General features: G+C 34.6%; 1 protein-coding gene across 1 annotated transcript in view; it reads left to right on the plus strand.

Annotated features, from left to right (window-relative positions):
- LOC145263154 (DNA-directed RNA polymerase I subunit RPA2-like) overlaps window positions 1-24,084 on the plus strand; it is a 143,923-nt gene extending 119,839 nt beyond the window's left edge. Inside the window, exons 25-31 of the mRNA XM_080120152.1 lie at window positions 638-779; window positions 3,201-3,259; window positions 6,854-6,951; window positions 8,161-8,286; window positions 12,691-12,818; window positions 20,984-21,148; window positions 23,790-24,084. Of these exons, the coding sequence (XP_079976278.1) occupies window positions 638-779; window positions 3,201-3,259; window positions 6,854-6,951; window positions 8,161-8,286; window positions 12,691-12,818; window positions 20,984-21,148; window positions 23,790-23,999 (928 nt within the window). The 3' untranslated portion in view covers window positions 24,000-24,084. The remainder of the gene's footprint in view (window positions 1-637; window positions 780-3,200; window positions 3,260-6,853; window positions 6,952-8,160; window positions 8,287-12,690; window positions 12,819-20,983; window positions 21,149-23,789) is intronic.
- Window positions 24,085-25,794: the final 1,710 nt, after the last annotated feature.

Here is a 25,794-nt window from a genome sequence, read left to right on the forward strand (position 1 = left end):
ATATCTATATATAACTATTATATATATATATCTATATATATATATGTATATAAAATGGTTAGTTATAAAATGCAAAAAACTATTCAATCAGTTAAAACATATAAAAAAGAGGAAAACGGGTGAGTCATCAGATGTTTTCAATAATATACTGAATTTTCAAGAGTTTCCCATAATTTTAAATATTTGTACTATATTGTTATAGTTTCGATTTTTTTTTTTTTTTTCTAATTTTGCAGCGAATTATTATTGAATGGACACTAATCTATGAGCTTTAGAAAGTAAGAGTAGCAAACCTAATAAATTTCATTTTTTTTTTTACTTCTTACAACATAATTTCTTTGTCTGGAGATAGTGGCTTTAATCCTACCAGTTGGCCAAAATGTGGTGAGACAACAACAACTACGGAAGGCAGTAATTACTGGAGATACAATTACCAGATTCAATATTCCTATCCTGTTGAAATTAATCACCTGAAGAAGGCCAGAGGATGAGTTGGCCTAAACTTAGTGAAACAACAATTACTTTGAGATGAGGAAAACAGTCCACAAAAAAGAATAAATTTTTTGTTAATAAATTCCCCTACCTTAAAGAGTTCTTTTTTTTTTTCCTTGCTGTAAAATCTTTTTTTTTTCTTCAGCATTGTCAATCTTCAGACTTCTGAACAGAGGATTATGAAATTCACTGACAATGAATCTGGATATGTTGACCAAATCAAAATTCTGAGTAATGACACTGGCACTTCCGATCTAACTCATATTTCTATAACGATGCGCATTCCTGTAAGTGGAACCTTTTTTAATTTTCTCTCACAGATTTTTAGAACATTCAACTTAGTCTCACAGGTTTTCATTCCTTTTTCTGGTTTTCATTCCTTTTTCTGTTTTTTTAAGGTACATATTCTTAGCATGTTTTTCAAATTCTTGTGTTATGATATCATCTTATTTTCTTTGCATTGTCTAATTTTAATATTGATTATTAATGGAGATGTTGTATTTGTCTGTGTAAACCTGAAACTATATGATTACTATCTTTCAGTGATCAGTTGGGGAAGAGGGTAATATTGTATCTGTTCTATTGTTATAACACCCTCTCAGGCATTATCTCCTCTTTTGGGAGAGGGTTAGTGTAGAATATGTTTGTTATGATATTGTCTTCCTAGTCATTACCTCTTCTTTGGAGAATGGAAAGTGGTGTAGTAGCTGATCTGGTGGCATGAGACTATTTTTCCAGGTATTACCACCTCCTCGGTGACTGAGTTGTATATATTTGTTTGGCATGATGTAATCCTCCTAGGCTAGCAAAAATATGCAACTGAAAGTAGCATAAATTTGCTAGTATATATAATATGGGTTGCAAGGACATCTATTTGCTTTGTATCTTGTAGACTGATTCAACTATTGACTGCTTCAAAATGCCCAACTTTATCTCATAACATCCTAGCAGATATAGGTGGGACATTTGAAAGTAGTCAATAGTCAAGTTACAAAATACAAATATGGCATATCAGTTCTTGTTAGATCACCGAAGTTAAGCAATGTTGAGCCTGATAGGTTCACATTTGAGAATACCAGGTGCTGTATGTAGGAGAACATTGACACTTCTCTGCAAGAATTGCAAAAACCTAATGTTGTCATTTCCCCTAATCAGTAAATACATGCGACTGTTTGTGAATTTGATATTTCCTTGATACTTGCTCCTAAGAAGAAGCCAGTTCAACCCACCTAGGGTAAATGCCGCTGGTAAATTATAGGTGAACGTCCTGAAAAACTTTGAGAGAAGAAAAAAAGGAACAATTATTATAAAATTTAGAGTGAGGGATCAGTTTTGCATATGAATTTAATGTGAAGTAATTCTCCATTTCCAGGTCATTCTAATATTTTAGGGCAGTTAATCAATACCTTTTGGGAGGGGGCATTCAGACCTAGGGTTAGTTGTAGTATAACCCTAACACCCTCTCTCGTCCGAGGGCCGGGCCGCATCCGTCGCTATCCTGGTTCACGGGAGCATACTTGTGATGTACTCTGGCCGTGTTCGTCGCTCCCAGCTCACAGGACCATAGATGCAACCCAGCAGGGCTACATTCTTACTTGTCTAGTGGTGGACCCCTCAAGGGTGACCAGACTCTCACTGGTCACTGGAAAATATCTTTCTGCTGCTCAGGGCACGCGAAATGTGCATGACCCTAAGTCCGTATGGCAACATTGTCGATTTCGGCCATCACTCTGGCTTCGTGCTGGATTCAGTCTATTTCTTTCATCATCTGGCGTCAGGGCATACCTGAAATAAACTGCATCTTCATTCAGGCTGGCAATCGAGAAACAAGGAAAAACTCTGGGACATTTTTATATAACGAAACAAAATATTCATAAATCGTTTTACACTTGTTTATAATCGAGTTCTTTGATCCAAGCTTCATGATGCAGGTTGTATAACTTAAGTTCCTCTAATTAGTTTCCCAGCTAAGAACAAGAGCTTTTTAACTTAGCTCTTATGGATGTTTCGCTCTCCCCCCCCCCCCACCCCCAAGGCGGGGTGAGAGCGATGTGGACGCCTCGATGCCAGCTAGTAAAAAGGGACTCTAACTCTAAAAAGCCAATCGTTTTTATCAAATCAGAAATTCCCCTTCCACCTTTCTGGAGTTATTCTTTCTTTTCTCTTAGAGCTTATCTCTACCAGACCTCAACCCCCACCTGCACTGAGGTTTTTACTTATTACCAATTAGGCGTGATTAGTCACCCCAGGTCGAACAATGCCTGGCGGTGACCCCTACTCTTGACGGATTCTTCATCTCGCTCAACAGAGATTTTAAAAACAACCTTTCCGTTGTTAACAGATATATAACATCTGTTTTTCCTTGACCAAGTGTCAGCATGGCCCCCCCCCAACCATACCTCATCCTCTCCCATCTTCTCTTCCTCTATTTGAAAAGCAAGATCATCTGGTGTCGCCAGGGGTCTCGTCATAGTAGGGTTGGGAAATTTATTTCAATTTTTTTTTTTTTTTTTTTTTTTTTGCAATTGGTTAGTTACATATTTCCTCCTAGATTTTGAGATGTTATAGCCAATGAAAAGGACGCCTTAACTATGATCCACCTACTATTTCTACATTCACTAGTACTGCTAGGAAAGTTATGAACTGCAGTTTCACCTCTCCACTCGAAACCAAACGTCAAATCATTTTTCTCTCATTGTAATTTTTAGAGAAATCCTATCATTGGAGACAAGTTTTCCAGCCGACATGGACAAAAAGGTATTTGCAGGTATGTTAACATTTTATTTATTTAACTTTGACTTTAATAACTATTTTATTTGTTTAAACTTGTTGATACAAAATATTGACAGTTTTATATTTCTATATGAATATGATACGAAAAGCAAAACAATCCTATTTCGATTTATGTTGTAGTTGCTACCCTGTCATCATCATCATCATCTAATTTAATATCTATTTTACATGCTGATGTGTTGGACAGCTCTTGAAATTGATTTCTAAACTATCTCTGGCCAGGTCTCTGGCTAATATTTAATACCTGTCTCTTTCAAATCCATCCTTATTTTCTCCCATACTTCCATTGATCTTCCTATATAAAGTGATTCCGCTACATATACTTGGGCAATGTTTAGTGTGATGCGTGTACAGGTACTCAGGAGGCCAGCCTTCTTGGCATTACTGCCTCTTATCAAGATTAATCAGGGTTATCTAGCCTTGATAGAGTTCAAAACCGGCTTTGACACCTAGTAAGTGATATCCTTTTCTCTTCCCTGCAACCTCTTTCTCCACAGAGGAGACGTTGTGAGCCTTTCTCTGCTCTATCGTTATTTTCATGGCTGAACTCGAATCTATGGCCCAAATTTTCACAAAAACGTTTGACTAGTTACAATCACTATATATGATTTTCCCAACTCTATATGTGCCTAAATCAAAACACAGATTCCATGAACAAAACTTCTTTTCCAGAACTGCCCACCTATGGAACATTGTTTTACTGGCCTGCTTCCTGGTTGAATACAACATGGTAGCCTTCAAATCCGATGTAAACAAGTTCTTGTTGATCTATCCCCATAAATAATCAAATTCTAACCATTTTACGCCATTAACGATTACTATACTATCACTTTACATTCATTAACCCTTATCCTCAAGTGGCTTTTGGACCTTGATAAGAAGTGGTGACTCCCAAATAAAAAAACAAACTTTTTTTAAATTAAAAAAAAAAATAAAAACGTAACCTCCTCTCTCTTATCTTCCTCATTATGAGATATTGTGGAATGCTGAGGCGTATGATTCAAGCATTTTATAGGTATTTTATATCACTTCTAGGTGCTCTTGCAGTGTTCATGGTCTACTCCATTTTATGTTCGACTTTGTGTCATTTCTAGCCCTTGTGAGTTGATAAATAAATCCGGCCTGGGTAAAAAGTTTTATTACTCTGAACCATGATTTTATTGTTGCATCTGAATTGAGGATGTACAAACGTGTGCTTGGCATGAAATACAGCATCAAGTTGATTTTTCTTTCTCTTCAGATGGTGTCATGGTTACTGGTGATACGACAATAAGTCTCTTAGTGATGCATAGACTGGTTGTCATCAGCATGTTAACCTTTTGTAATCATTTGCTTTAAAAAATCATTAATACTTTTGTTATAAAAGATATGTAAGTAATAAGAGACAAATATGAAGAAATAATTGGATGAAAACGATTCTATCTATTTAACAATTTTACAACTGAAATAATTACTATGAATAAAGTGGAATTGTCTCTCCCTAATCCAATTTGGTCGCATACTTCATTTTGAATTTCCCACTTTATGTCATTGGATCTATACAGGGGTAAATATCTTTCTCACCAGAGGCAGATCAATCATGCTTAAAAGTGTTTCTTGGCAAAAGAAATAATTTTAGAGTAGAAGAAGTTATTTCACTTTAAACATATTTTCCTCTTGACTTTTTTGCTAGCATCTGTTCTGATGTTTCACTGAATCTATTCTGTCCTTGGTCAGTGAAGAAGTCCTAGACTGAGGCAATTTTATTTTTGTTCCAATCTAGAGTGCACCTTTTTAGGGGGCTTTATTTTCCCCACATTAAAAATTGATCTTGTGTCTAGCTCTTCCCTTGTGGGGAGCACATAAATAGAAACAACTTTAATCAATTCCAGACCATACCTTAATTAACTCTTAATACCATAAGAGATTTCTTGGCCTCCAGGCCAAGATCAAAGTGTAGTATCTTTTCTGATACTACACTTCAATTTTTTGTTCTTGATTAGTGGAGGAGAAATCCTTCACGACAGACAATTTTTATTTTTGTTCCTTCCCCCCACATTAAAAACTGACCTTAGTGTCTAACTCTGCCCTCATGGAGAGGCAAGTAAATAGGAAATCCAAACCATACCTTGTCTTCTATTCAGTGTCAACATTGTGTCTATTTTCGAGAAAATATTATGGACTTTTTTTCTCCTAATCTCAGATTGTACAAGAAAGATCGAATGTTTGTTCCCTTCATGACCCTTTGTCTCAAATGTTTCCTATTTACAACATAACATCAGATCCATCTGAACAAATATATTTTAACTAATATCTAATATCTATACTGTAAACCTACCCACCAATATTTAACATTAGAACTGTTGAGTTATTTGCTTTAATATCCTGTTTGGAAAGCACTAATATTGTCAGGAAGAGTTTGTATCCCCTTTCTCCTAGTTATGGATAAAACAACAGCAAAAGTTTTTTTTACAAGCGACATTAAGTAATCTTAGCATCTCATTTTAACTATATAGAGCAACTAGTTGAGAAGGAAAATTTGATTTTTTTAAAACTTCGTCTTCAAACAAAACCTAATGCTTCTTAAATGCAAGGAGCTACTGTGATTAAAGAGCCAGATTTATATGGGCATTCTAAGTGGGGAGTTATGCAGCAAGATATTTACTTACATTTAAATTTCTGCATGTTGGTACAATTGGGGAAACGGTGAGTAGGGAAGGAATTCCAAAAGTAAGTGGTTTGAGGAAAGAAGCTATTAGAGTAAAATATCTTCTGTCATCTGCAATGAAGGGGTTTGATTTTGCTGCTTGTAAGTTTGTCTGGAGCATTTACGTTGAACTGATACCAATCCTTCGATGTATGATGAACAACAGTATTTCTCTGAGGAGGGCAGAGGGGCTAAATTACAGGGTGGCAAAAATGCCACCCAAGGAATCATAAATGAAATTTGATTTTTTTCTGCAGTGAAGTCTTTGTTTTATTAATATTCAGTGATAAGTACACCTGGATACAACATACAAAATTATCAATGACCCCAACATGTTCTTGTTTTGGCACTTCTCTGATTTGGACTGTGCTGGCCTTCTTTAGTTCAGGCAATTATTTTGATAGTTATCTTTGAGATAAAAATCTGGGTGGTTAAGATCTGTTGAGTGTTAAGGCACTTCAGCATCGCACCTACTTATGAGACTATCACCAAAGTGTTCCCTCTCATCACTAAACAACAATAAAACAAAGACTGTTGAAGATTTATGACAAACTTGGTGGACAAGACAGCAGAAAGTGAAGTTTATTTGTACTAAATGTAGTTGGATTCTGGATTCTAGAAAGAATTGTGAATTTTATTAATGTTTCCATGTATTGTATTTTGTGTGTGTTTTTTGGGGGATACTCTGTACTTCAGATACATACATAACAAGAATGTCAATTTTGTGAGTAAAATTTATGTAGCTATTTCATGTATTGCATATGAAGTCACAGTCATACTATTTTCTTGTTGAAATCCTGGGGTTTATTATCTCCCTTGAGATATAAGTAAAAAGAAAATGTCTGAAATTTAAATAGATGTGTTTTCTCTTTCTGTTTCTAGCATCTTTTGGCCATCTGAAGACATGCCCTTTACCGAAAGTGGAATCACGCCTGACATCATTTTCAACCCGCACGGTTTTCCTTCTCGAATGACAGTTGGTAAGATAATTCTTTTACTCATGCATTTCTTGAAATATTCAAAACCAAAAAACTATGAAAATCCTTCAATCACAAGGATGACAGAATTGTTGATAATGTGTAGACACAGTGACCTAGAAAGAAAATGACTGCATAGTTCTTAGAATGTGTCTAACAAGTCTTGTAAATGATTATGACAATAATTTCATATGGACTGGAGAAATAACAATATTCTAACTTGTCATGAAGCTGGCTGACAATTTTGAAATGATTCAATGAATTGCCAAGCATCATTGTTGGAGATGGGAAATTTGTAATTTACCATGTGCATTGAACCATTATTCAAGTCAATTGATGGTTGGCGATGATAATGTTAAAAAGATGGATTTGATACGAAAAAAAAATGCAAAGTAAACATTCCTTACGAACAATTATCTTTGTAATTTATGTGTGGAGTACAAATTTATTTTAGTTTCAGTTTTTCACAGCAGCCATTTTCTCTCTAGACCACTGTGCCTACAAATTACCTTGTCCATATTATTGGATAACTGTCATACATGTTTATAGTATATCTTGCAATGTAAAACTCATGTAATTCAATTTTAAAATTTTGAAATACATTCGCTGGTTTGGCTATAGTTTGGGAACTTTGGGGAGTATGGAGTCACCTTGTCATTACTCTCTGGTACTTTTCACAGGAGTATTAGGGTGAACTTGCATTTGTGTGCGTTCATTGTACAGGCTATGATGCTCATATCATTGTACGAATTCTGGAATATTCTATGTGTATACCTTTTTGCATTGGTGTTATTTGGCTTTCCATTTCTTTTATGTCAAGAACACATACTGAAATTTCTGTAATTCACTGGCTAGTTAGAATCAAATACCAATTTGTCGAATGCGATGGTATAACTTTTATAATCCAACTCACTTTTCTTTGTTCGATTCGTTGCGATTGATAAATTTGGAAATGCTATATGTTTTTGTTTTTATATTATTTGACTTTTTATTATTTTTAATTTCTGTAAATCACTGACTATTCAAAATCAAATATCGATTTTTCAGATACAATGCTATAGAGGTTTAACTTTCAAAATCCGTCTGGTTATATTGGATTTTTTGTCATTAGGATCTTTTTTTAAATGATCAAGGAATGGTGTGTGTAGTTACTGTATTTCATACGCTTTTATTTTTGTCTTTTATTTTTAAAATTGCAATGTTCTTTTGTAGGCATGATGATTGAATTTATGGCTGGAAAATCAGGGGCACTCCATGGCCTTGGACACGATTCAACACCTTTTACTTTTTCGGAGGATAACAGTGCTGCTGATTATTTTGGAAAAATGCTCACTGCTGGTAAGGTTTGCATATTTAGGCACTTTTTTTTTTTTTTAATTTATTTTGGGGTTTTCATTTGTGGGAAAATTAGGTATTTAATTTGAGGCAATTGTCAACGGTCATTAAATATTTTTATATATTTTTTCCGGAAATGGATAAAGTGGCCTCCCTTTCTATTATATGGTATAATCGCATTGACACACCGAGCAACGTTGAACCTGATCAGTATAAGATGTGAGGACAGCACACACCTCCTATCTCTTTCATTTGTCTTTTTTGACTGGGTTATGCATGTGACTATAGACCATTTTTGAATTTAATATTCTCTAGAAATTTTGAAAAAATAGACTAACCTGCCTAGAATAAATACCACACGAGGATAGGAGGAAATTTTCCATGAGGAATGTCAAAACTGACTGAAATCTGTGAATTTTTGCACTGATGCATTACAATCCTCCAGGAGGTTTATATTAGTTAAACATCCATCAGAGCCATTTGACTTCACTTTTACTTCATTCACCTTTTCTGATATTATGCAAACTCACTCTCAATTGTTTCCAAATTCCAATTTGCGTGATCTTGTCTAATGGCTTCTAAGTTTTCTTTGACCAGCACACCCTTCCTGAGATTTATGACATCTATGTTACTGCAACATTTTTTAAAGTTATATTTTAAAAAATCTGACATTTTAATGTTTAAATTAGCCATAACTAATATTTTTACTGAGTTTTTGCTTACTATTACAATACGTTGTTTGACCCCACACTCTTATTTTACGTGGTGCCTATCACTCTCGCTTCTGTCACTCTTTTGTTTATTAAAGGTAATAAAATTATAAAATTTAAGATAGGAATAGTCCATTATAAACAAAAGGAAATGCCAGTAGTGATAATACTATTTAATCTATAGTGGGGGAGAAAAAGACAGGCTAATTTTGTATTTTATCCTTTTTAAATTTAACTGGCTATTTAGACTCACTTTTTTCTATTTTAAACAATCTCACTTAAGTTCAATAGGTGATTCAGCAGAATTAAAACAAGTATATTGTTTTTATGTCCAATTGTCAAATTTGGATCAAATTCATTGCAAATCTGAAAAATTAGAATTTTCAAATGGGAAGTTCTGCTCATTTAAGAATTTGTTTAAAATACACCAAATTAGCATTACAAGCATATGCTGTATTTTCGTGGACATCGGCAATATTACATACTTGATGTGCTTCAACAATATCTTTTTAATTTGTGGGTCAATTCTTTTAGAATTACATTGATGGAAGGAGAATAGAATAAGAATTCCAATGGTGTTAATTTACTTTTCTTTTATGCATTCAATGTTTATATGCTCCAAGTTAAACATGAATGAAAAAAAACGGTAAAAAATGATGACAACAAAAAGGGAAACTGTTTTTTCAATGTTTACATTTTATACATTACATTTGGATACACATGCGCGGGGTCAAATTTGATTGGATATAGCTGAAATTTTACAGACTACATAAGTATAGAAGTCCATCTCTACTAGACTTTGATTTATATTTTTACGACCACGGGAAGCAAAGTTACGACCGAGCAAAGTTGACAAAGAATATTTCAAAATTGATAAGATAAATCAGCATATATCATCCATTTTCATATAGATAATAGTTTTAGAATTATTTTCATGTATAATATGTAAATATTTGATGATTATTAATTGTGCGGAAATTTCTTTAAAATGTTATCTTTTATAGAAATTCAAATCCGCTTAACGGGAAAATGGCTCGTTATGCGCTAATGTGCTGACTAAAGTCAGCACATTAATGAGTTTTGTTTGTATTCTCTTAAAAATAAAAAAAACTGCTTTTTTCTGCTTTTAAAACGGAAGCAAAAAAATCAGTTTTATTTTTTATCCTTAGTTTGTCAATTTTTAAACATTATTTTCAAGTCTTTCAAATTTGATTTCCAAACAATACTATTTTGTTGTTTTTAACGCTTTTAGTACACATGTACTAAAAGCGTTAAAAGCAACAAAATGTACGAAGTACATGCGTTTCTGTTATCATGCTGTTTATAACTTCTTACTTGTACTTAAGGTAGAATTGTGTTTTTTAGTGGTAAAAAAACAAACAAATATATAACAAATAAAAGGTACTTATGCACTTATGCTACCATGCTGAAATAACATTATTTAGAAACCCATTCTTAACATGTGGAAGGAAGTGTGTTTTATTAACTATTCTGTACTTTCACCTAACAATTAAATAAAAAAGATATAGTGAAACTTGAATTTATTTTTAACTTATTGTCAGGACCATTTTTGCAAATCTGCAAAACGACCACGTTTTTTTTAAACTGAGGATAAATCATAATAATTGGGCGGTTCGATAAAAGATTTCATTGTGATGCATTTTGTAAATTTTTACCTTGTTTCCACCTTAACATTTTTCTTTAAGATGACTACCTTTAAAGTTTTCGGGTATGCTGGAAACGAATATTGCATTTAAATTTTCCGCAAATAAGTAGCTTTCCGGATATTAAGCAATGTCGTTTCTTACGTTATTGCTGGTGGCCATCTTGGTATGTGTTTGCGCATAGTTTTTTGGGGCTGCGTTTGCACGCTCGCACATACCAAGATGGCCACCAGCAATAAGAAATGACATTGCTTAATATCTGGAAAATTACTTATTTGCAGAAAATTAAAATGCAATATTGGTTTTCAGCATACCCTAAAACCTATACTGTTTTATATTTTTTGTTTACATAGTTGAATTTTCAGTAAAAAAACAGAATAGAAATGACAAAAATTACCATCAACTGGTGAATATATAGTTGTTGCTTATCAAGATTCCTGGTAATCTGGTACTGTGAAAGCTACATCAAGGATTCATGTAGAGTACGATTTATGGTTGCATCTCGGAAAATAAGGTATATTTTGGGCCAGATAGAGAGGATTTACAAAATTGAAAATTGGACTGGTCCAAAATGCATAAGTTCTGGTTGACTATGGGAATTTCCATCTTTTACAGAAATCCAAAATCTATATGAAAAATTTTCTTTGATTTATTTCTGAGATTAATTCATATCTACTCAATTTTTTTTTTGAGGTGAGTAGTAAATACCGGCCATGAATGCTTTTAAAGCATTCAATGGCTACACCCAAGATTAAGCTCTCCTTTGGTGAGGAGGCAGGAAAATGCCTGCTCTCAATAAAGCTATATTTAAATACAACTATAATACTTAGTTTTGTTCATGAATAGACATCCACTGTATGATACTATGCACCAGTTAAAAAAAAATTGAAATTTGTACATCTGAATTTATAATTCATGGCTTATGGTAAAGAAATACATCAAATTTGACTGCATAATCAGAAAGAGCACACAATTTTACATAAGAGTGCCAAGTTTTATGAGAATAGCTTGAAAAATAAATAAATGGTGGTGAAATCACTGAATTTCTTGAAATGTTGAGGTCTGTAATTTAGCCCACTTTTTCTACAGAAAAATGTCCATGGAAAAGCATAAGTTTTGGCACTTAAAATTCTCATAACTTTTAAACTACTGATGGTACTTGCATAATTCAAACGGTTTTAAGCATCTTTTATATAGTTCTTTTTATTCAAGTTGATAAAATAGCAATTATCTAAAAAGAAAATATCAACTTGTAATGCTACACATACCTAATCATCTCTCCCTTATATATATATATATATATATATATATATATATATATACGTGTGTTAACTGGTGTTAAATAACAATCAGTTCGAAGTATATATTATTTGTAGCAAAACCATCAGTGTTTAAGCTCAGTAGATATTAATTTATAATTCCAGAGCATTTATAAATATACAATAGAGAAATATCAGATTCCAGCGATTATAACTTTTTCAGTAAAGAGATTCATTTTTACTATATGTATCTGAAAGTTATAGATTTAGGAAGCATTTTATTGTTTAAACAAATGTTAAAGATAACAGAGCTCCTGTTTGATTATATCTTTTTTTTTTTTTTTAATTTTTGTCTTTTTTTGGGTGAAAATTAAAAATGTTGATAAAACTCCCATACATATTTAATTTCTTCAAACGTTTTTACTCCATTCCATGCTTCTACTACTAACTTTATTCCTCACCAGTCTTTTATAGTATATCATTTGACTCCTACCTAAAGATGGGCTTGGAATGGGGAGAAAATGTTTGTAATACATATGAAACATTAAGATTTTTGATTTTCACACAAAAAGATAAAAAAAATAAAAAAGGTATAATTAAACAGACACTCTCTGTTGTCTTTAATAATGTTTGTTTAAATATATATACGTGATCTTGTGTGGGTGCGTGCAGAACGGTCTCTACCAAACCATTCTTTCATTTTTTGGTCTACAGATTGAAACTTGATATATAGGTCATTGAATAATTTTACTTTATTTTTCTTTTCTGTTTCAGCTGGCTACAATTTTTATGGAACCGAGCGAATGTACAGTGGCATTACTGGGGAAGAATTAGAGGCAGACATTTTCATGGGAATTGTTTACTATCAAAAGTTGAGACATATGGTCTCGGATAAATTCCAGGTAAAATTAGCAAATGGTTTGCAAATTCTGCTTAAGAACTTCTATGAAATAATATTTAGCGATGGTGTTCTTCCATACCCACAGTGTTTTCACTTTGTTGGAAATATTTTTGTAGTCACAATGGTGATATGGTTGTCAAAGCACCAGTCTTCTCTTCTTTATTATTTTATTTCTTTTTTTTTCTCTCAATGACAGATTTGCCCTTCCTTGGTCAATGAAGGGAAATCTTTCTAAACTGAGGTAATTTTGTATTTTTGTTCTTTTTTGGAGACTAGATTTTTCCCACATTAAAAACTCATCTTGAATCTAACTCTGCCGGGGGGAGGGGGGCAAGTAAATATGAAGAACAGCTTGCATAAATGTTATTAGTAAAGAAACATCACAAATAGATTTTAAATATATTTTTGAAGCTTTATTTATATTATTCATGGAAACACGTAAAAGATCTAACTTCTCCCCACATGAGGGAAGCAGCAGCTATTACAACCAGGATTGCAGAGTTGGATAGTAAAAGTCTAACTCTGACTTCTAGAAATCCTAGGATGCGGACAACGACTCAGACTCCTTTAATATCTTTAACTCCGACTCTCAACTCCGAGTCCGATTCACTTGTATGATAAATATACTCACATATACACTTAACCAGCTTTATTTATTTATTTATTTTTTTTATTTTTTATTTATTTATTTTTTTTTATTTATTTATTTATTTTACTCACATTCACCCCTAACAAGGCATATCGCTACTTGAACCTAAAGGGCTATTACTTGAGACCATGTCAAGGAAAGATTAACAAGATGTTGGTTTATGTTACATTTAAACTTCTGCATATCAGTACGGCTCGGGAAACAGGTAGCAGGAAGGGAATTTCAAAGTCTAACTGTTCGAGGGAAGAAACTATTAGAAAGCTTTCTGGCATCTAGGGATCTCAACAGTGAAAGGGTAAGATCTTATTGCTAAGCAGGTTTGTCAGAGATATGTACGGCAAGGGGGTATAAGTGCAACAAGTTCATCAGAACACATTCCATTAAAATATTTGTAAAACAGACACAGAGATACAACATTGCGGCGATGGGACAGGGGCTGGAGCTTAATTGATAAAGTGGGACAGATTAGATTGACAACTCTTTTTGTGGTAGATGCATCAGCCCAGATGTGGCAACAATACTCCATGCATGGGTGAATGGTGGCCTTGTAGAGGTACAGGATACTCTCAGGTATGAATAACTCGATAGAGGGGACCCACCTTCTTTCCAGCAGTCTTTGCAATGCCCTCTATGTATTTGTTTCAGTTCATATTGCCTGAAAATGTTAGGCGGAGGAGTATTAAGATAGAATTCTCAGGTAGGGTGTTATTTTTTATCAACATAGACTGTTCGAAAGGCGTCTTGTAATTATTAAAGGAGAGCAGCTTAGTTTTACTAGCATTAAATATTACCATCCATTTGCATCCCCATTCCATAATGGTCTGTATGTCATTTTCTAATGATTCTGCCATTGTCTTAGATTTGTGTACATCCGTTCTTCCCTCATGCATGTTATAGAGCATTTTATCATTAGCAAATATACCCATCTCGGACACAATATTATCAGGGAGGTCGTTTTTGAATATCAGGAATAATAGTGGTCTAAGGATCGACCCCTGAGGCACTCCTGCATTAATGTTATGCTGCTTGGATTTACGTTTGTCAATGACAATCTGTATGTTTCTATTGTCTATACATCAAGTTATACTGTACGATTTCATTGTCATTAGCAGCCCTTTGTGCTAGACTTTGTCAAACGCCTTGGATATATCAAGGACTACAGCCCTGGCTTTGCTTGCCTTATTCAGTACATAGTAAATGCGTTCAGAGATGACTGTTAAAATATCTGCAGTAGAACGACATTGCCTGAATCCATACTGTTTGTCAGAGAGAAGATTTGCTTTTTCGAGGTGGTGAACTAGTGCTTGATTAACTAAGGTCTCAAAGAATTTAGCAAAGAGAGGGAGTAGACTAATGGGGTGATAATTGAAAGGGTCTATTCTTTCACTAGAATTCTTGTACACTGGACCCACAGAGGCCATCTTACAGCTATTAGGGAAGTAAATTCAGCAAGGCATTTATTGTAGAGCTTGGAAAGTATGGGGGCTAGCTTACCTGAACATTTCTTGATTAGTATAGCAGGGATGAGATCAGGCCCACACGAGGTGTCTAAGTTTTCTATGATATCACAGACATGAGAAGGGGTTATTTTTATATCATCTAATGTGGCTTCAATCCACATAGAAAAATTTTGGAGGGAGTTTGTTGGCTCTAAGGTGAAGTTGGAGGCGAATCGTCGTGCAAACAGTTTCGCCTTCGCCGTTGCTGTGCATGCAGCCTTCTGTTTGTTGCTTAGTGGAGGAATTACTGATCGCCCTTTATTCACTACACTATTATAAATTTTCCAGAAATCACAAGTTCCTATCTTTTGCGATTCTATGCGTTCCCAGATTATTTCAGCATGCTTTCTTTTGTGCTGCCACTATTTCTCTCTTACAATGATTTCTAGCATCTACGAATTTTTTATATTTGTATTTGACTTATGACATACAAACCAGTGGAATGTAGCTGTCTTTGTGCAATAGCAGCTTTACAATCTGCAGTGAACCATGAGGGTGAGTGGGGTTTGCTATAATACTTTCGTGTGAGAACATGCCCGCTTTGCACCATTCACTTATCCCATTAGCACGCTGTTCAGCAGGAAGAAAGAAAATATCAGTCCATGGGGCATCCTGGATGTGTTCTCTAATGACTTCCCAGTCAGCTCTGTTGTACCTTGTTGTTTTGAGCAATGGCTCCTCACCTTGAGGTTGGGATTTAAATGTGATGTCAACTGATACCACTAGGTGGTCTGTGTTTTTAAGTGGACTGTGAGCATTAGTCATACAATCCTCAGGTACTGTGGCAGGGATTATGCCTAGAAGTGGAGCCTGCTGAGGTTCACGATCTGGTACGTGAGTTGGGAACATTACTATCTGTGTGAGTGAATGGTCTATAGAGAAGCTATAAGTAGAGCGTCCAGCTGCATCTGTGTAACCAGAGAAACCAATCCAATTTTTATGGTGGATATTAAAGTCACCAAACACATGTATTTTGGCATTACTATTTAAGGAGAGTGTTGCATCTATACTATCAGAGACATGATTGACTTGAGGGAGAAGAGAAAATATAAGTAACTAATACAGTGATGAAATGTTAGTCGAAAGCGCATAAAAGCCTAGTGATCCGATTCAAGATTTTTCTCTCTAGTTAAAGGGAGGGTGCTATGAATATAGACTCCATGCCCGTGCACATATCTATCCGAGTCCTTACAGCAAAGAAGGAGGTATCCTGTCATGTTAATGTAGTGAAAGGGGATTGAAGAGTGTAAGTTTGTTTCACTTAATGCTTAGATATCTGGGGAGTTTACTAAAAGGTAAGACTCTACATCATCTATATTACCTCTAAGCCCACGGATATTTGTGAAAGCAAGCCTCAAGGACGGAGGTGAATTGGTTTTGTTTGGGTGGTTGTCTGGTTTTATTGTGATATTTGTTTCAGTTGTCATTTCATTATGTTTTTATTTAATGTCAGGTTAGGGGAAGAGTGTTGAGCAAAGTGGGCTGGTTTTGACACCAAGTATATACACACAGTGGTCCATTAGCAGAGTCCTGTTTAGAAAGTTGTGGCTTCATGAAAACCCATCAGAGATAGTAGCAGGGTCCCTTTCTATGCACGACATAGCACTTCAACTATCCTGATATTATACAACTGGTGATAGACTAGCTGTTCTAAGCACTACCAAAGAGTTAGGGCTCCTGTACTGTCAGTTGGAAACAGCAGTCAGACAAACTGTCAATCAGTTACCCTCAACCTCTCAGATAAGACCGGCCCAAACAAGTCTAATGAGCACAAGTGGCATGCAAGCAAACCCAATTTGCTCCGTTTCTGAGAGAAAGAGCGAAATTTAAAATAGGGAATAGGGGAACGGTGTTCAATGTCCTAGTCAGGAAACAAAGCCAAGTACAGGGTGGCTCTAGTGAGTCCCTGGTATTGTACCTCTGCAATAGATAAAGGAGTGTGAAAGCCAGCGATAGGCAGAGCCTATCTACTCCTTAAGTTAGGTTTGCAAAGTGGGAATTTGAGTCACCAACTCTAGGAAGGTTGTCGAGCCTATCCCAGTTTTATTATCAGTTTTCTTTCTCTTAGATGATCTGACAAGATCTATGCGCCCCTGCATAGATGAAGATATTGAGTATCTTACTTTAAAGTTTTTCTCTATTCTTCATAAATAAGCGCAGGATTGGAGATAGATTTCCCTCTAACATTTACAAGAAATTTTATGTTTCAAGTACTGTAAGAGAACCAATCTGCTCTAGCAACTAATTTGTTTTTAATTAAATGAATAGGATATTAATAATTATTTGAATATGTAAGAGAATATAAAGCAAAGAAAACAAAAGAAATAGTGGAACTAGATCTACATAAAGAGGTTACACATAACACAGATAGATGCACTTGGTGTTCTTTGAGTGACCCATGTTGGTCTAGCTAAAAACCAGTGTCTCCACATGGAATGAATTGAGGTGCAAAGAATAGCATTTATTTGAGAGCAGTAAGAGGAAGAAAACAAAATTTGTCTTAAAAGCCATATGTGTGCTTTGATTTTAATACTTCCAAAACCAAACTCTTTGCCAAGAACTTTGCAACTAATTATACACTATGCAACCAAGGCTGTCAACCCTCCATATTTCCTCCTGTATCAGAAAACACGCTATGCAACATACAAATATGTGCGTGATGTTGCCAAGCTAATCAAAAACCTTGATTCCAGTAAAGCAACTGGCCCTGATGGTATTTCAATTATAGTGCTCAAAAAGCTTCAACCAGAACTAGTTCCCATACTTACAAAGCTTTTTAAGTGTCGTCTTAAAAAGAAATGTTTCCCAATACTCTTGAAAACCTCATCTTGTATTTAAGAATTCAAGTGATCGGTCATCTTCCTCTCAGTACAGACCTATAAGTTTCCTGTGCATCATGAGTAAGTTGCTGGAATCTGTGTTAAATAGAGAAGTAGTTAACCACCTAAGCAAAAATAACCTTCTTAGTGACATACAATATGGTTTCCATTCTGCTTGATCTACAGCAGATGTGCTTACGGTTATATCTCATAGGATTAGCGAATCTCTCAACAGAAGCTTCCTTTCTAGGGTAATTGCTCTTGATATATCAAAGGCCTTTGATAGAGTATGGCATAAAGGCCTACTTCACAAGATCTCCAGCTAGCTGAAAATGTTTTCTCAATTATTAAATCATTTCTTTCTGATAGGTTCATAAGAGTAGTGTTTCATGGGCAGAAATCAGAAGTTTACAGTATTAATGCCAGAGTCTCTCAGGGATCCATCCTGCACCCAACTCTCTTCCTAATCTACATCAATGATCTTTCAAATCACATCCTAAGATAATTCATAGACCTTTATGACGACAACATTCTCTACCTATATAAGAGCCAGGTACATCCAAAGATGGAGCATGGTTGCCACATCTGGGCAAGAGCTGCTAGAAAGACCTTATCCTACCTTAACAAAGTTCAAAATAAACTTTGTAGTGGAGGATGCGCTTTTCTTTGCAACCTCTTTCTCACAGAAGAGACATTGTGAGCCTGCGTCTGCTTTATCGTTATTTTTATGGCAAGTGTTCACCTGAACTTCAATCTATGGTCCCTCTCGCCAAACGTTCATAAAAAAACACTTGTCTAGCTGAAACCACTATCAATAATTTCCCCCACATTTTATCTGTTTATCTGTGCCTAAACCTAAACGTGGATTCCATGAACAAAGCTTCTTTCTTAGAACTGCATCCCTATGGAACTCTCTTCCGTTTGCTTGCTTTCCAGCTGACTACAATATGGTCATGTTCAAGTCCAACGTAAACAAATTCTTGATGAGCCATCCCCTTAAATAATCCAATTTACCAAATTTCCACTACTAATGATGACTATGATATTGTCCCATTGACTTCTGTACACTCATTAACCCTTATCCTCGAGTGGCCTTTGGGCCTTGATAAGTGGTGACTCCTATGTAAAACAAAAAAAAGGAAAAAAACTGTAAGAGGCTATAGTACCATGAGTTGCTTCTCATTGATTTATGCTTGTTTTTTTTGTTTGTGGATAAAATTGTAATTCAGAATCAATCCCGGACTAATCTAATTGCCAAATTCCATTTGATTCAGGAACTGGATAACTTCTGATTACAATCCGATTGTTATTCAATGTAATCCACAGTGATCCCACTCAAAGACAGAATTTTCATTGATCCTGTGTGACGTAACAACCAAAATGAAAACAGCTGACTCAGACTCCTAGTACTCTTAGAAATCCAACTCTGACTCCAGCTAAAACCTTCGACTCCGACTCTGCAACCCTGATCACAACCCTCTTTCTCTCTTTCAGTTCAGTGGAAAAAGAAATTCCAGAATTCCCCCATATCAATATATATGTTCGTTCACCATGTAAAACTAGCAGATGTTACTCCAAGACATAGCTCTTGCTTGAATTTTAATTGGAAAATTCCACTCTACTCAGTTTTTTACTGTTTTGGCTTTATCTTTGTGTATCCATGTTTAAAGATTGTTACATAGAGACTATATCTATCAATTAAGTTTGAAAAGGTATTATTTATTTTTAAATTTAAAATTGCATTTTCTTCATTAAACGCATATGTAATGGATGAAGTGAAGCCATTTGATGTAGGGAGTTACTTTAAGGTAAAAAAAAAAAAATAGCCAATAAGTGTTAGATGGATAGATTCTGACACAGAAGATAGTATCTTCCCACTTTAGGAACATTGCTTATGAAATGTGAGGACTAAAAGATACAATAAGAGATGTGAAAGTCTGCTGAAAATGAACCCAAGGTTCATTTTCTACTGTCTTTATTCAAATCAAAGTATTGCCAAGATGGTAACTGTGTATAGACATAGACTGGTGCTTCAGCCCACTCAGCAAATATCAGATTTCTGCGAATCTAATTTTAGCAATTTTTGGGAATCATGTTTATAACTGCCTTCTAATCTGGATCTAAACTCTTTGGCTTATTTGGGACATTTTAGAACATGCTACCAATAGAACAGCACACAGCAATGTTAACTCATAAAGATATTATTAAAGAAGGATAGGAGTTCTCTCTTGAATATCTAAGGAGCACTTGTGCAAATTTTAAGATGTGGATGAATACAAAGATGGAAGACAAATAGAATAAAACCATTTTCTATTATACATTTTTTTGACTTTTGTCAAGAATTCCTCCATATTAGAAAAACAAAAATAAAGAAATCTTATATCAATACATACCCATGGCAAAATGAGAATATTATATCCCAAAAACCACATCAATTGATCAAGTAGTTTTAATTTTAAATAAGAAAATCAAATTTTATGAGTAACAGAAAAGCGGCTATTTTGTCCACCATTTTGTAAAATAATTTGTAAAAACAATAATTTAAATTTGCAAGATTTATATTGTAATACCTACAAATTTACATTAATCACTTAAAAATGATTTTTTTAATAAAAATAAAATTACTTGATCAACTTATGTGGTTTTTGGAATATATTTTTTGTCACAAGTACATACATCATACAGAATTTTTTTTATTTTTGTTTTTTAATATTGGGAAATTTTCAACAAGAACCAAATTTTCTTGTAGCAAATAAATTCTCACTTATATGAGGTGTGTCACTCCATGTTAAAAGCAATTAAATGAAATTTCCTTATAAAGTGAAAAAAGAAAAAAACATAACATTATTATCTAATAAAAAATACCTTTTCATTTTAGTTTAACTGGAAAGAGATTGAAGACAGATAATAGTAAACTTGACCAAATTGCAACATGCTCTGTAGCAGATTCTAATGTGAGCTGGTGAGACAATAGAAGTTTGATTTATAGAGCTCAAAAAAATCTGTATGGATGGATTTCAAAGAATTGTATTCATATGCCAAGCCATTCTGTTAGTTGATGGGCCAATAGTGCTTAACTTTGTTTACATCATAAAATAACAGAAAATAGTGTATCAAATGCTGTAGGTGCATTTTAATGGACCGATTTTTCTTTTTTGCTGCAGTCATTGTTTGGTCATCAGTTTTTGTTTTCTTTTAGGTGAGAACAGTTGGAAGTATCGACTCTGTCACCCATCAACCTATAAAAGGACGTAAACGGGGAGGTGGTGTCCGATTTGGAGAAATGGAAAGAGATGCTCTTATTGCTCATGGGTCATCTTTCTTGTTGCAAGACCGCTTGTTAAATTGTACTGACCGCTGTGTGGTGAGTTTCTACTTTTTCTCTTTTCATTTGACAACTGAAAAGTTGATTGGATGTTTTATTTTAATATGGGAAAAATGTTTTCACTTTAAAGTAAATATTTTCAACTGATTCTGATTCTGTTACCTCAACTGTTCTAGATCTACTAACCAAAGCATTCTCATCCATTCTTTTAATGTGACCAAACCAACAAAGTCTCCTCTTTTGCACACATCTTACTTGCATGGTAGATTAATATTATGCCTATATATTTGCTCCAAATTTTTCATTAAATTTTTCGAGACCACATATGCAGGGTTTATTTATCTCCAAAATGTTGGATTCAAGGTGGGATGAGGTTTTGATAAGTGTATATTATCTGACAAAAAATACCTGAACAACCCCGTCAACTTTCCTGGTCGAAGTGTCTCAGGCGATTTGCATATTTCGTAAGATTTTACTTAAAATCCTCCAAAACTTAAGTTTTTATGCTAATTAATCAGCACTTACCAAGGCCAAAAGTCACTCGAGGAAAGAGCGCTCTAAGCAGCACATAGTTTTACTTTGTTTTTCTTACCTTTTACATATCTGAAGAAAGCACATTTTACTGATGAATTGAATACTTCTGACCAATCACTAATGTTAATAGTTTTTTTTTCCCCATTTTCTTTGCAAAACTCAATCATGTTCTGCAAAATCAAAAACAAACATTGATGCTTAAAAACCTTTTACAAGATTACTGGATTCAACATTAAATAACCTAAAAAGGGTTGATATGCTGTAAAATAAACCAACCCAGATTTACAGTAACCTCTTACATGTACCTTGTTTGGAGTGAATGAAAATAAAGAAAAGAAAAGAAAAGAAAGGAATCTATTTGTGTGGAAATAAGTGAAGTAAAAAAAAAAACAGAAAAACGAACGTTATGTGAAAAATGGCTTAAATAACACTGGTTCAATATTTAAATTTAAAAAATCGAAAAAAATAAAAGACATCTCACACCACGATTGGAACCCAAAACGTTTAGATAATGAACCAACGCGCTAACACGACGTACATGAAATTTAGTCAGTTCTTCAACTATTTAAACTAAATCAGGTCATGACGTCATCTGACGCATGCATAGAACCGGTCGTCGTCACGAGAGGATCGTTTTTGTTGACAGCATGGACAAAATTCAAATCTGCACAATTTTCTTGTTCCAGTTCAAACTAGGCCGAAAAGTTGCCGAGACAGCGTGTGATATCAATGATACATGTGGCACAATGGTAGTTCAAGAGATTTGCAATGGTAACAAGAGCCTAGAAGATAAAGATAAAGACGGTCACAGCTGGCCGACTGCGGTTGATAACAAATATTTGAAACCTTAATCAAAGCCGATCCTCGCAAAACCACACAAGAAATTGCTGTTGAACTCAGTCGACCACTCAAGTCATTCGCCATTTAAAGCAAATAGGGAAGTAAAAAAAAGTTGGATAAATGGGTGCTGCATGAATTGAACAATGATAAAAATAATCGTCATTTTGAGATGTCTTCTACGCAACAAAAATGACTCATTTCTCGAGTGGATTATGACGTGTGATGAGAAGTGGATCCTCTACGACAACTGGCGATGTTCAGCACAGCACAGTGGTTGGATGCTGGAGAAGCTCCGCAACACTTTCCGAAGCCGGAATTCAACCAAAAAAGGTTATAGTGACTGTTTGGTGGTCTGCAGCTGGTCTCATCCATCACAGCTTCTTGAATCTGGGCGAAACGATTACGGCTGAGAAGTACTGCCAATAAATTGACAAAATGCACCAGGAGCTACAACGAGATTGATCAATATGAAGGGACCAATTCTCCTCCATGACAACGCTTGCCCGCATGTTGCTCAACTGACCTTGCAGAAGCTGAACAAATTGGGCTACGAGATTCTGCCTCATCCGCCATATTCACCGGACCTCTCACCCACCGATTATCACTTTTTCAACCATCTCAACAGCTTCCTGTGTGAAAAATGCTTCAAAAGCCATGATGATGCCGAATCAGCTTTCAATAACTTCATCGCTTCCAGAACTCTGGATTTCTATGTTAATGAGATAAACTTTTTTCTTGCTGTCAATTTTAATGGTTCTTAATAAAGTTTATTATGAAAGGAGTTATGATCTTTTGAAGTTGAACATCAAAAAACGACATTATGTTTGTACCAACCTAATACCTCTCAGAGAGAGATGGGCAGTCAATAGACTGCATTCAGCTCGACTTACGTTTTGATTTGCAAGTGGTTTCAGCAGAAGAAAACGAGTATCATTATAAACTCCAAAATAAATAAACTTTTGCTTATTTTAAATTGAAGTTTTCATGATTTTATTTGGAGAATTCTTCTGTTGTAGCACTGAATTGATATTGTGATTGAGTAACGACTTTGGATCAGCACAATGAGTCTGTGCAATGAACACACACAGATGCACGTTCATAATTATATGCACTTTTTATAAAAATTATTTTTGTTATTTGTACAATCGTCAATCGTAAGCATATATATATATATATATATATACTTATATTTTTTAATTAAAGAAATGGGCAATCATGGCTTGTGTAGTAAATGCACACAGACACTTGTTCACACCATTACAAAATTTAAATCATTTACAAAAATTTAATTTTTTTGTATTTTCAGAGTCAAGTTTGTGTCAAATGCGGTAATTTATTATCTCCTTTGCTGCAACCCGACAAATTCTATAAGTCATCCGAACTTGGTAGATGGGAATGTCAACTGTGTAAGAGTTCGACGTCAGTCCAGCCGATCCCTTTACCCTATGTGATGAGATACCTCACAGCTGAATTGGCTTCCATGAACATTAACATGAAACTGGAAGTAAGCACGTAAAAATATGATTCGAACGCTGCCCGACATCATACAACACTTGCTACAAAAAACACTTTTTTGTTTAAATAAATCAATTATTTTCTGATTTTTTTTCTATGCATTAAATTTTGTGTATAAAATTAGAAAAAAATGAACAATTTAGAAGACCCACCTCGTGTTGCTCAATAATAGATGAAGGATACTTGTATGCACCTGTTCCCAGCCCTGAACCTATTTTACCATTTTAGGTCATCCATTTACTCCTGTTTTGTTTCTGAACTTTTGAGATGAAGATTGATAATTTGTATCATTTGGATTATTCTGACTACTGCTCTCATCTTCAGTGTTATTTGCACAATGTTTCGACCAATGTAACTTTCAACCTTCTTCATGTGTATCTTGTCAAACTCTGGAATCTGCACAAAATTTAATTTAATCCATGGGAATAGTATCTAAAACAAACAAGAATAGACTTAATGCTTCCAAAATTCATACTAGAATTGTATGCAAGGATCCATAGTATAATAGATAAAGTACTAGATAAAATTCAGTTGTAAATGACACTCTTCTGGAGGTTGAAGGTTCAATCCTCACTGTGGATGATACGAAGAATACAGCTGTTAATTAAATAAGACTTCTACCCAGTCATGGCTAACAGAACGAGAGCATGCTGCCCCACAAGATTAAATAAAAGGTTTTGTTCAAAATTCCATGCAGATTCCCAACTTTGACAGAAAGCTCTCTGAGTTCAACAAAATACACCTGAAAATGGTCGGAGGTTACACAGCTGAAATGTACGAATAACACTCAAGATGAGAGCAGTAATTAAAATAATACTACTAATACTTTTACGTTGCTTATATTGCTGTTACTACTACTACTATGATTGCCTCTATTCTCCTACTCACCATTTCGTCCACTCATCTCATTTGCTTTTCTTTCATCATTTGAACCATTCAATGTGCAAACAAGCAAGCATTTTTGCACAATAGTGGTATGCATAACCACTGTATCTATATCAGGAGAGTCAAGTTTTAGGACACAACTTGGCTAGTACACGATGAGGGAAAGGCACAGACTCTGACAAAATCAATAAGATTTTATTAGTTGGGAAGTGGGAGCATAAAAACTAAAAGGAGACCACTAGAAGATAAGTAATGCCTTGGCAAGAAGCTGTGTAATAATTTGTTTTTTCTCTAAAGAGAATATAAAATTTTCTATTTCTCTCATGCTAGTTTTTTTTTCTTATCACTCATTAGCCATCGAAGCACTTCAATCTCTAAAGACAATCTTATTTATCTGCATTGAAATTCCATTCAGTCAATCCAAATTATCAGACTTTTCTCCTGTCATGTTTTATTTTTTTACGTTTTGACACCAGAAAATGTTAGCTTTTTTTTCTTATCCATGCTTTATTCTTAATGTGCCAGGTAGTTCTCCTCTTCCTACTCCTCTTTTTCTGGTAACGTCTGACCAGTGATCTTATTTAGAAATCACATACTTCATGTTTACAACTTGGTTAAATTTTCCTTGTTTAATCGTAGCTTTCGCCAGCAGTTTTCTTAAACTTTATTTTCACTAAAACTTTATTGGTTCCAGCACAAAATACTATACAAGTATTCTTTCTTGAATGAAAAATATTATATTCACAGATGGTATAGATTTTGATGCTGGAAAGGTAGTTTTCTCCCAGGATCCCTTGAGAGGAGCTAAATAAAACAGATCTTGCTGATCGTAAAAAAATAATTGAAGCAATTACAATTATGTCAAATTTTGGTTCGCCATCTACTGACATTTGGGGAAAGAGATGAGGTAA

Source organism: Euprymna scolopes, chromosome 38 (assembly GCF_053919585.1).
Source record: "Euprymna scolopes isolate OS-2025 chromosome 38, ASM5391958v1, whole genome shotgun sequence".
NCBI classification, from domain to species: Eukaryota; Metazoa; Mollusca; class Cephalopoda; order Sepiida; family Sepiolidae; genus Euprymna; species Euprymna scolopes.